The 13,397-nt window shown below is 44.0% G+C and overlaps 1 protein-coding gene across 1 annotated transcript in view; it reads left to right on the forward strand.

Annotated features, from left to right (window-relative positions):
• Positions 1-13,397, forward strand: part of ccm2l (CCM2 like scaffold protein) — a 95,583-nt gene that overhangs the window by 1,389 nt on the left and 80,797 nt on the right. Inside the window, 3 exon segments of the mRNA XM_065005097.1 lie at positions 2,105-2,272; positions 5,517-5,600; positions 9,551-9,734. Coding sequence (XP_064861169.1) covers positions 2,105-2,272; positions 5,517-5,600; positions 9,551-9,734 — 436 coding nt within the window.

Here is a 13,397-nt window from a genome sequence, read left to right on the forward strand (position 1 = left end):
GCATGTAGAGGACTGTAATTTTTATCATAGGTACACTTCAACTGTGAGAGACGGAATCTAAAACAAAACTCCAGAAAATCACATTGTATGATTTTTAAGTCATTCATTTGCAGACGACTCTTTAACCAATGGGTCAATCTACAAGTGGGCAACCATGGGGCCCACAACTTTGGCCGGCCGCGCCCGGACCCCGCCAGGCCTACGCGCATATGAGTGGAGTGCACCCCCTCCCTTCCCCCCTCCGGTTTCCATGTGTCAGAGATGGAAGTGGATCAACCGACTCAAAACTAGAAACCTAGGTTGCACTTTCCACATCCGTTGACAAGCGGACCTAGACATCATGACCACACCACTCGATATGGACACATGGCAACCAACCGAGGACCAAACCTGCATAAGGTGCGCAACTCAAGGGATTTTGCCTGATCCTATATCATCGAGTTTAAGAACAAAAATTAAATATAAACTATCGCGTTGTTGAAAAGGTGTGTGTAGCCTACTGGTTAAATTTGTGTCTTTAATTAAGCCAGAAAAACACAGAAAAACACACTAAATTTGCTGAAATGCATTTTGTACATATATGCACGAATTGATTGTGAGACTGTGTTGCACACACACACACACACACACACACACACACACACACACACAGAATGAGAATTACACACACATACAGTATCTCAACTCTCTCAAGAATATTTATCTAAAACACGGGACAGCAATTAATTACATATTTAGAATGATAGCACAATGGCACTGTACACCACACACACACACACACACACACACACACACACACACACACACACACACACACACACACACACACACATTTTCTTATGATCCATGTGAAATGGCAGCACTCTACACAAATGCATCAATTCCAGTTTTGTTTTTAATAAAGAAAAACCCTTGAATGATTGATGAATCAATTTTTTGACTGGTACATTTTCCTTATTAAAGTTCTCATAATCTGTAGTTGACAAACCAGCTGACATGTTAAATCTCTAGGGTTTTTACCAAAACCTTTAAATGATCGTAAATTAAGAGCAGTTGGATGAAGTGATAGCAAAACGTATTTTAACAACAGAGAAGGGAATCATATTAATTAAAAGTCATGTGAGCATTGCATCGTGAAAGAAAAGTACTTTCTTTTGACTGTTTGTTTAGCTATTTGAAACATGCATTTCTAGATGAAACGCTGATTTAAGTTTGGTGATTAAAAGAAACAGAGATTTTGAAAATAACTGCCTTTTTTTTGTGATGATCTGTGAAGAGTTTAGTTTAGAAGAGTTGTGAAAAATTGCACCGAAAGTTGATTATAGAAATTGTATTGATAGAGAACGAGGGAAGAGGCAGATAGGAGTCTGTTGTTAAGTACTCAGCCTTGACTTGCTGTTGAATTCACACACACACACACACACACACACACACACACACACACACACACACACACACACACACACACACACACACACACACACACACACACATACACACACACACACACATTATCTGGTGTTTTAAGGCTTTTAGAAAGCATGAACCTACACAGTCTTCAATGTAGAAAAAATAATGTTTTCTGATTTTTATATTAAATTTGTTGCATCAGTCGATCAGAGAGACTAAAGAGAGATGCTGCAGCTATGACATCTTCAGATGTATCAGGTCTTGTGCCTCCCCCCCATCAAGCGCCTGGTCAACTCCTCCACACCATACCTCACTACCCCAGTATGAAAGAAAGAAAAAAAACACCCTCTCTCTCTCTCTCTCCTTCTCTCTTTCTCTCTCTCTCTCTCTCTCTGTCGCTCTCTCTCTCTTTTTTCCTTCCTTCCCTACCTCTCCTTCTCTCTCTCTCTTCCTCCATCTCTCTCTCTCTCTCTCTCCTTCCTCCATCTCCTCTCTCTCTCTCTCTCTCGCTCTCTCTCTCTCTCTCTCTCTCTCTCTCTCTCTCTCTCTCTCTCTCTCTCTCTCTCTCTCTCTCTCTCTCTCTCTCTCTCTCTCTCTCTCTCTCTCTCCTTCCTCCCTCTCTCTCTCTCTCTCTCTCTCTCTCTCTCTCTCTCTGTCTCTCTCTGTCTCTCTCTCTCTCTCTCTCCTTCCTCAGGGCTTTGTATCACCCATCAAGCTCCTGGTCTTCTCTAAGTCGGGGCGCAGACAGACAGACAGGAGTAGTGTGTCTCGTAGACCACTCCACACCGTACCCCTCTACCCTCCAGACTTCCTCATCCACCCAGAGAGACTCATCTATGACTATGTAGAGAAGGAGGTCAAGGTGAGACGTCAACTAATCAATCAATAGTTGTATCAAAGGTGAGGAGGACACATCATCTAGACTTATAGATAATACACTTGCAAACACAGGCATAGGCTATGTCTCAAACACAGGCATAGGCTATGTCTCAAACACAGGCATAGGCTATGTCTCAAACACAGGCATAGGCTATGTCTCAAACACAAGTTGTGTTTGTTACTAGAGAAGATGTCTTGTGTTTGGGACACAACCAGCCATATCATTGTACTTCCTCCTCCTTAGTTCCTGGGTTACCTTCTGTGCTCGCTTCAAGGCAAACAACACTGAGCAAAGGGCGAGAGCACCAGCTGTTCCTGACGACTGTGTGATTACGCTCTCAGTAGTGGATGTGAGTAAGACCTTTAAACAGGTTAACATTCGCAATGCCGCAGGCCGGATGGAATACCGGGATGAGTACAAGTCTTCACTGACATTTTCAACCTCTCCCTGACCCAGTCTGCAATACCTACATGTTTTAAGCAGACCACCATAGACCCTGTGCCCAAGAACACCAAGGTAACCTGCCGACCTGTAGCACGCACGTCTGTAGCCATGAAATGCTTTGAAAGGCTGGTCATGGCTCACATCAACACCATCATCCCAGACACCTTGCACCCACTCGGATTAGCATACTGCCCCAACTCATCCATAGATGACGCAATCTCCACGCTGCCCTTTCCCACCTGGACAAGAGGAACACCTATGTGAGAATGCTGTTCATTGACTACAGCACAGCGTTCAACACCATGGTGACCTCAAAGCTTATCACGAAGCTCAGGACCCTGGGACTAAACACCTTCCTCTGCAACTGGATCCTGGACTTCCTGAAGGGCCCCAGGTGGGGGGACAGTAAGGCGGTACTGCATCCCGGAACAAAATAAATAGTGTGGGGGGGTACGCTGAAGCATAAAACAAAAACCGAGACGTGCGCAGACAGCATTGGATTCTGGTCTATCGTCAAACGTCGTTACACTTTTTTTGGTGTCTCTTTCAATCACTGTTTATTCAATATTTATTCACCGTTCATTCACTGTTTATTATTTGATTTCATTCAACGTTTATTCAATGTTTATTCAATATTTATTCAATGTTTATTCAACGTTTATTCAATATTTATTCATCAGATGAAAACATCGTGACTGGTTGTGTTCATGACACAACAAAAGGACAGAGATATTTATTGACAGAGATATTTATTGACAGAGATATTTATTGACAAGAGATATTTATTGACAGAGATATTTATTGACAAGAGATATTTATTGACAGAGATATTTATTGACAGAGATATTTATTGACAGAGATATTTATTGACAGAGATATTTATTGACAGAGATATTTATTGACAAAGATATTTATAGACAGAGATATTTATTGACAGAGATATTTATTGACAGAGATATTTATTGACAGAGATATTTATTGACAGAGATATTTATTGATGCTTCTTGATTTAACAGAGATTCTAAATAGAATTCTTTGAACGTTTCACTTTCTTAAAAAAAGAGAGAAGACGTTTAAACCCAGGCAGCTGTTAGGGGAAACTGATGTTGAGTAGCTGTTGAAACTTACGTTGTTCTGTGTCGGTCGAACCTCTGTATGGGTGGAAAGGTCACTTTTTAAATTCATAAGGATGTCTAATATTAAATTATTTGCAAAAAGCAACCGTTTCGTTGCAAACAAGACACTCTGGTTTGACAGTGAAGAAATATGGTAAGATTGCCTGTTTCTCTGTCTATTCTTCCCTGAAACTTCTATTTTCCTCATGATCCTTTCTTTTGAGACTTTTTTTTCAGAATGACATTCTCTCTTTACTGCAAGCTTCTTCTTTTTTTTATCCCAATCAAACGCTCAAAGAAATATAATAAACAAATATATATATATAAAAACAAAATGCATTATTTATTTATCTGTTATTTTACCAGGTAAATAGACTGAGAACACGTTCTCATTCACAGCAACGACCTGGGAAATAGTTACAGGGGAGAGAAGGGGGATAAATAAGCCAATTGTAAACTGGGGATTATTAGGTGACCGTGATGGTTTGAGGGCCAGATTGGGAATTTAGCCAGGACACCGGGGTTATCACCCCTACTCTTACGATAAGTGCCATGGGATCTTTAATGACCTCAGAGAGTCAGGACACCCAATTAACGTCCCATCCGAAAGACGGAGATAGACTGTTCTCTCTGCTAGCACATGGCAAGGGGTACCAATGCACCAAGTCTGGAACCAACAGGACCCTGAACAGCTTCTACCCCCAAGCCATAAGACGGCTAAATAGTTAGTTAAATAGTTAAACAAATTGACCTGCCTTGACCCTTCTTTCACTAACTCATCAACATACGATGCTGCTAGTGTTCACTATCTGTCACTTTATTGCTAGTTATATGTACATATCTACGACAATGACCTCGTACTGGTACCCTGTGTATAAATCCATGTTATTACCTCGTACCCCTGCACATGGACTCAGTACTGGTACCCTGTGTATAAAGCCATGTTATTACCTCGTACCCCTACACATGGACTCAGTACTGGTACCCTGTGTATAAAGCCATGTTATTACCTCGTACCCCTACACATGGACTCAGTACTGGTACCCTGTGTATAAAGCCATGTTATTACCTCGTACCCCTACACATGGACTCAGTACTGGTACCCTGTGTATAAAGCCATGTTATTACCTCGTACCCCTGCACATGGACTCAGTACTGGTACCCTGTGTATAAAGCCATGTTATTATTATTCATTTTATTACTGTGTTTTACTTTTCTATTATTTCTCTATTTTGTTTCTCTCTACATTGTTGGGAAGGGCCCGTCAGCATTTCACTGTTAGTCTACACCTGTTGTTTCTCTCTACATTGTTGGGAAGGGCCCGTCAGCATTTCACTGTTAGTCTACACCTGTTGTTTCTCTCTACATTGTTGGGAAGGGCCCGTCAGCATTTCACTGTTAGTCTACACCTGTTGTTTCTCTCTACATTGTTGGGAAGGGCCCGTCAGCATTTCACTGTTAGTCTACACCTGTTGTTTCTCTCTACATTGTTGGGAAGGGCCCGTCAGCATTTCACTGTTAGTCCTACACCTGTTGTTACGAAGCATGTGATGAATAAAATGTGATTTGATGTGGGTGTCCTGCTCTCTCTCTGGGTGGGTGTCACGGTCTTTTTTGCTTTTATCTAGTACAGTGATGCTAAACTCTGATCCTTGTTGTCCTCGTAGTTCCTGGGTCACCTGACTTGGGTGTCGTGCTCTCTAAACCCTTCCAGTAGAGATGAACTGCTGCAGCTCCTGGACACAGCCAGGGTGAGTTTGCTACACATTTAAGTCTCCAATAAAACAATACTGGAGCTGTTTTATTGATTACTCTGTCCTCGATCTATTCACACATCGTTCAGTCTTTTTTGTTCTGTCGTTCGTTCTAAATGTTCCGTTGCCATGTCAACGTTCTTTTCCCTTGCTTGCTAGCTAGCCAACTACAGCTAACTTATGGTCATGTCAAAATAACAGCAAAGTAACTGTATTTACATTTGTTGAAGCTGTTTTCTAGTGACATTTATTTGGATACATCCATAACAATGAGCTAATAAGGTGTGATTTCACCTGGCATAGATATGTGCTCTCTAGTCAGGACACTGTTGTTCAGAGGAGCTAGCCAACAACACAGCTAACACAATCACTTTATACTGAAACTGGAAAGACTGCAAACTGGCTGTGTTTCATTGTAACTTTTTTCAATTTATATATTTTTTGTTAAATTCCATAAAAATGATGCCAGCTGAATTATGATTTCGACCGGATGAGAAACATTGCCTACATGTCTGTCTTGTCCCGACTTCCGACACGTTCATTACTATGGGACCGTTAGAGATTGAATTTTAATATTGAAACTATGATGCAAGTGTCGTATAAACAGACAGGTTTATATAAATCTCTGCTGTTGAACACTAAATGTTAGTCTAAAAGACATGTGAGATAATGTCTAGATGCTTTTTATAGTGGAGATCAAGTGTAACGGCTTTCTTCCGTCGAAGGAGAGTCGGACCAAAATGCAGCGTGGTTAGTTCGATACATCTTTAATATAGAAAAAACACGAACAATACAAAAACAAGAAAACGGAACATGAAAACCTATACAGCCTATCTGGTGAAATACAAACACACTGAGACAGGAACAATCACCCACAAACACACAGTGAAACCCAGGCTACCTAAATATGGTTCCCAATCAGAGACAACGTGAATCACCTGACTCTGATTGAGAACCGCCTCAGGCAGCCAAGCCTATGCTATACACCCCTACTCAGCCATAATCCCAATGCTTACTAAAAACCCCAATACGACAACACAATAAAACCCATGTCACACCCTGGCCTGACCAAATAACTAAAGAAAACACAAAATACTAAGACCAAGGCATGACAGAATCCCCCCCCCCCTAAGGTGCGGACTCCCGGACGCACATCAAACCATAGGGAGGGTCTGGGTGGGCGTCTGTCCATGGTGGCGGTTCTGGCTCGGGACGTGGACCCCACTCCATAAATGTCATAGTTCCTCCCCCTCGCGTCCTGGGATAATCCACCCTCGCCGCCGACCATGGCCTAATAGTCCTCACCCAGAACCCCACTGGACTGAGGGGCAGCTCGTGACTGAGGGGCAGCTCGGGACTGAGGGGCAGCTCGGGACTGAGGCAGCTCGGGACTGAGGGGTAGCTCGGGACTGAGGGGTAGCTCGGGACTGAGGGGCAGCTCGGGACTGAGGGGCAGCTCGGGACTGAGGGGCAGCTCGGGACTGAGGCAGCTCGGGACTGAGGGGTAGCTCGGGACTGAGGGGTAGCTCGGGACTGAGGGGTAGCTCGGGACTGAGGGGTAGCTCGGGACTGAGGGGCAGCTCGGGACTGAGGGGCAGCTCGGGACTGAGGGGCAGCTCGGGACTGAGGGGAAGCACAGCACTGAGGGGAAGCCCAGCACTGAGGGGAAGCCCAGCACTGAAGGGAAGCTCAGCATTGAGAGGAAGCTCAGCACTGAGAGGAAGCTCAGCACTGAGAGGAAGCTCAGGCAGGTAGTTGGCTCCGGCAGACCCTGGCTGGCTGGCGGATCTGGAAGAGTCTGGTTGACTGGCAGATCTGGAAGAGTCTGGTTGACTGGCAGATCTGGAAGATTCTGGTTGACTGGCAGATCTGGAAGAGTCTGGCTGACTGGCAGATCTGGAAGAGTCTGGCTGACTGGCGGATCTAGCTGCTCTGGCTGCTCCATGCAGACTGGCAGCTCTGGCTGCTCCATGCAGACTGGCAGCTCTGGTTGCTCCATGCAGACTGACAGCTCTGGCTGCTCCATGCAGACTGACAGCTCTGGCTGCTCCATGCAGACTGACAGCTCTGGCTGCTCCATGCAGACTGGCAGCTCCATGCAGACTGGCAGCTCTATGCAGACTGGCAGCTCTGGCTGCTCCATGCAGACTGGCAGCTGCATGCAGACTGGCAGCTCTGGCTGCTCCATGCAAACTGGCAGCTCTGGCTGCTCCATGCAGGCTGACAGCTCTGGCTGCTCCATGCAGGCTGACAGCTCTGGCTGCGCTGAACAGGCAAGAGGCTCCGGCAGCGCAGGAGAGGAGAAAGGCTCTGGCTGCGCTAAACAGGCGGGAGACTCCAGCAGCGCTGTAGAGGAGGAAGGCTCTGGCTGCGCTGAACAGGCGGGAGACTCCAGCAGCGCTGTAGAGGAGGAAGGCTCTGGCTGCGCTAAACAGGCAGGAGACTCCAGCAGCGCTGTAGAGGAGGAAGGCTCTGGCTGCGCTGAACAGGCGGGAGACTCCAGCAGCGCTGTAGAGGAGGAAGGCTCTAGCTGCGCTGAACAGGCGAGGCGCACTGAAGGCCTGGTGCGTGGTGCTGGAACTGGACCGAGGACACGCACAGGAAGCCTGGTGCGGGGAGCTGCTACCGGAGGACTGGTGTGTGGAGGTGGCACTGGATAGACCGGACCGTGCAGGCGCACTGGAGCTCTTGAGCACCGAGCCTGCCCAACCTTACTTGACTCGATGCCCACTCTAGCCCGGCTAATACGAAGAGCTGATATGTACCGCACCGGGCTATGCACCCGCACTGGAGACACCGTGCGCTCACTAGCTCACCTCTTCATACCAGCGCCTCTCCGCTTTCGCCGCCTCCAGTTCTTCTTTGGGGCGTCGATATTCACCAGGCTGTGCCCAGGATCCTTTCCGTCCAATATCTCCTCCCAAGTCCAGAAGTCCTGTGATCGCTGCTCCTCACAATAAACAGGGGGAGTTGGCTCAGGTCTGACTCCTGACTCTGCCACTCTCTCCCTGAGCCCCCCCCCCAAGACATTTTTGGGGCTGCTTTTCGGGCTTCCTTGCCAACCGTGTTCCCTCGTATCGTCAGCTCCTCTCTCCGGCTGCCTCTGCTCTCCTAAGTGCCTCCACCTGTTCCCATGGGAGGCTATCTCTTCCGGCCAGTATCTCCTCCCAAGTGTAACAACCTTTGCCATCCAAAACGTCTTCCCATGTCCATTCCTCCTTTCGCTGATTCTGCTGTCGCTGCCTGTCACCACGCTGCTCGGTCCGGGTGTGGTGGGTGATTCTGTAACGGCTTTCTTCCGTCGAAGGAGAGTCGGACCAAAATGCAGCGTGGTTAGTTCGATACATCTTTAATATAGAAAAAACACGAACAATACAAAAACAAGAAAACGGAACGTGAAAACCTATACAGCCTATCTGGTGAAATACAAACACACTGAGACAGGAACAATCACCCACAAACACACAGTGAAACCCAGGCTACCTAAATATGGTTCCCAATCAGAGACAACGAGAATCACCTGACTCTGATTGAGAACCCCCTCAGGCAGCCAAGCCTATGCTATACACCCCTACTCAGCCATAATCCCAATGCCTACTAAAAACCCCAATACGACAACACAATAAACCCATGTCACACCCTGGCCTGACCAAATAACTAAAGAAAACACAAAATACTAAGACCAAGGCATGACATCAAGTTTATAAATTGCCTGGCTGGGCTGATGAGACAGTGGATTGCAGCAGTCAGATGGAACAGAGTAAATAGGCATTTTCACATCCTAGATTTAGCCGGTGGTAACTTGTGGAATAGACACCGGCTGGAATGTGTTTTTAAACAATCAGCATTCAGGATTAGACCCACCCGTTGTATAAATAGTAATTACATAGCATGTGTGTGTATCTCTGGTGTGTAATATGTGTCTCTGTTGTTTTTTGGTTGCGCAGCAGCTGAAGGTGCTTCCCCTGAGGACCAGCGTTGAGCAGGACTGTATCCTGAGCCTGTCAGCCCGATGTCTTCTTCTGACCTGGCGAGACAACGAGAAACTGCTGCTGAGAATCCCTACGCACGAGATCGCTGCTGCCTCCTACCTGAGAGATGATGCACTGCACCTTCTGGTGCTCAAAACAGGCAAGGCAGCTTAGTAACTCACTCACTGCACATTTCAATCCATGTCTGGATTCAGCATCTATTAACTTTTTTGGGACAGGGGGCAGCATTTTCACTTTTGGATGAATAGCATGCCCAAACTGAACTGCCTCCTACTCTGTCCCAAATGCTAATATATGCATATTATTATTAGTATTGGATAGAAAACACTCTGAAGTTTCTAAAACTGTTTGAATGATGTATGTGAGTATAACAGAACTCATATGGCAGACAAAAACCTGAGAGGAAATCCAAACAGGAAGTGAGAAATCGATTTTCAAAACAGTGCCTATTCAAATCCCTGATAGTTATGGATGTGCTTGCACTTCCTAAGGCTTCCACTAGATGTCACCGTCTTTAGATCCTAGATTTAGGATTCTACTATAAAGGAGCTCTTTGAGTAAGTGGTCTGGCAGATAGCCTCGGTCTCATGACGCGCGCTCCCGACAGAGTTTGCTCTCGTTCCAAGGCTTTTTTGCAGACAATGAAATTCTCCGGTTGGAATCTTATTGATGATTTAAGTTTTTAAAAAACATCCTAAAGATTGATTGCAAACATCATTTGACTTGTTTCTACGACCTGTAATGGAACTTTTTGAGTGTTTGTCTGGAGGAAGTGCTCGCTCCTCATGAGGATGGATTACTGGGCTGAACACACTGACAACAAGTGGCTAAATGATGGGCTTTATGGAACAAATCAGTCATTTATTGTCAAACTGGGATTCCTGGGAGTGCCTTCTGATGAAGATCATCAAAGGTAAGTGAATATTTATAGTGTTTTTTTCTAACTAATGTTTGATGCCAAAATGACGGCTTTTTCTTTGGCTTTTTCTTTTTCCGTAAAGTTTTTTTGAAATCTGACAATGCGGTTGCATAGAGGATAAGTCTATCTTTAATTCTGTGAATAACACTTGCATCCTTTATCAATAAGTATTTCTGCAAAATCACCAGATGTTTTGGAATGAAAACAATTATTGCACGTATCGCGCCAACGTAAACTGAGATTTTGGGATATAAATATACACATTATCGAACAAAACACACATGTATTGTGTAATATGATGTCCTGTCAGTGTCATCTGATGAAGATCATCAGAGGTTAGTGATTAATTTTATCTTATATTTCTGCTTTTTGTGACTCCTCTCTTTGGCTAGAAAAATGGCTGTGTGTGTTTTTGTCACTTGACTCTGACCTAACATAATCATAAGTGTTTTCGCTGTAAAGCATTTTTTAAATTGGACACCATGGGTAGATTAACAAGATGTTTATCTTTCATTTGCTGTATTGGACTTGTTAATGTGTGAAAGTTACATATTTCTAAAAAATATTTTTGAATTTCCTTTTCAGCGGAATGTTAGCGAGAGGTTCCGCTAGCGGAACGTCTTTCCTAGACAGGTTTTAACCAACATCTATTAACCATGTCTGGATTCAGTATCTATTAGCCATGTCTGGATGCAGCATCTATTAACCATGTCTGGATTCAGCATCTATTAGCCATGTCTGGATTCAGCATCTATTAGCCATGTCTGGATTCAGCATCTATTAGCCATGTCTGGATTCAGCATCTATTAACCATGTCTGGATTCAGCATCTATTAGCCATGTCTGAATTCAGCATCTATTAACCATGTCTGGATTCAGCATCTATTAGCCATGTCTGGATTCAGCATCTATTAGCCATGTCTGGATTCAGCATCTATTAACCATGTCCTATTAGCCATGTCTGGATTCAGCATCTATTAGTCATGTCTGGATTCAGCATTTATTAGTCATGTCTGGATTCAGCATCTATTAGTCATGTCTGGATTCAGCATCTATTAGTCATGTCTGGATTCAGCATCTATTAGCCATGTCTGGATTCAGCATCTATTAGTCATGTCTGGATTCAGCATCTATTAACCATGTCTGGATTCAGCATCTATTAGCCATGTCTGGATTCAGCATCTATTAGCCATGTCTGGATTCAGCATCTATTAACCATGTCTGGATTCAGCATCTATTAGCCATGTCTGGATTCAGCATCTATTAGCCATGTCTGGATTCAGCATCTATTAGCCATGTCTGGATTCAGCATCTATTAACCATGTCTGGATTCAGCATCTATTAGCCATGTCTGAATTCAGCATCTATTAACCATGTCTGGATTCAGCATCTATTAGCCATGTCTGGATTCAGCATCTATTAGCCATGTCTGGATTCAGCATCTATTAACCATGTCCTATTAGCCATGTCTGGATTCAGCATCTATTAGTCATGTCTGGATTCAGCATTTATTAGTCATGTCTGGATTCAGCATCTATTAGTCATGTCTGGATTCAGCATCTATTAGTCATGTCTGGATTCAGCATCTATTAGCCATGTCTGGATTCAGCATCTATTAGTCATGTCTGGATTCAGCATCTATTAACCATGTCTGGATTCAGCATCTATTAGCCATGTCTGGATTCAGCATCTATTAGCCATGTCTGGATTCAGCATCTATTAACCATGTCTGGATTCAGCATCTATTAGCCATGTCTGGATTCAGCATCTATTAACCATGTCTGGATTCAGCATCTATTAACCATGTCCTATTAGCCATGTCTGGATTCAGCATCTATTAGTCATGTCTGGATTCAGCATCTATTAGTCATGTTTGGATTCAGCATCTATTAGTCATGTCTGGATGCAGAATCTATTAACCATGTCCTATTAGCCATGTCTGGATTTAGCATCTATTAGTCATGTCTGGATTCAGAATCTATTAGTCATGTCTGGATTCAGCATCTATTAGTCATGTTTGGATTCAGCATCTATTAGTCATGTCTGGATTCAGCATCTATTAACCATGTCCTATTAGCCATGTCTGGATTCAGCATCTATTAGTCATGTCTGAATTCAGCATCTATTAGTCATGTCTGGATGCAGCATCTATTAACCATGTCCTATTAGTCATGTCTGGATTCAGCATCTATTAGTCATGTCTGGATTCAGCATCTATTAGTCATGTCTGGATTCAGCATCTATTAGCCATGTCTGGATTCAGCATCTATTAGTCATGTCTGGATTCAGCATCTATTAACCATGTCTGGATTCAGCATCTATTAGCCATGTCTGGATTCAGCATCTATTAGTCATGTCTGGATTCAGAATCTATTAGTCATGTCTGGATTCAGCATCTATTAGTCATGTTTGGATTCAGCATCTATTAGTCATGTCTGGATTCAGCATCTATTAACCATGTCCTATTAGCCATGTCTGGATTCAGCATCTATTAGTCATGTCTGGATTCAGCATCTATTAGTCATGTTTGGATTCAGCATCTATTAGTCATGTCTGGATGCAGCATCTATTAACCATGTCCTATTAGCCATGTCTGGATTTAGCATCTATTAGTCATGTCTGGATTCAGAATCTATTAGTCATGTCTGGATTCAGCATCTATTAGTCATGTTTGGATTCAGCATCTATTAGTCATGTCTGGATTCAGCATCTATTAACCATGTCCTATTAGCCATGTCTGGATTCAGCATCTATTAGTCATGTCTGGATTCAGCATCTATTAGTCATGTCTGGATTCAGCATCTATTAGTCATGTCTGGATTCAGCATCTATTAGTCATGTCTGGATTCAGCATCTATTAGTCATGTCTGTATTCAGCATCTAT

This window comes from Oncorhynchus nerka, linkage group LG20 (genome assembly GCF_034236695.1).
Source record: "Oncorhynchus nerka isolate Pitt River linkage group LG20, Oner_Uvic_2.0, whole genome shotgun sequence".
Lineage (NCBI taxonomy): Eukaryota > Metazoa > Chordata > Actinopteri > Salmoniformes > Salmonidae > Oncorhynchus > Oncorhynchus nerka.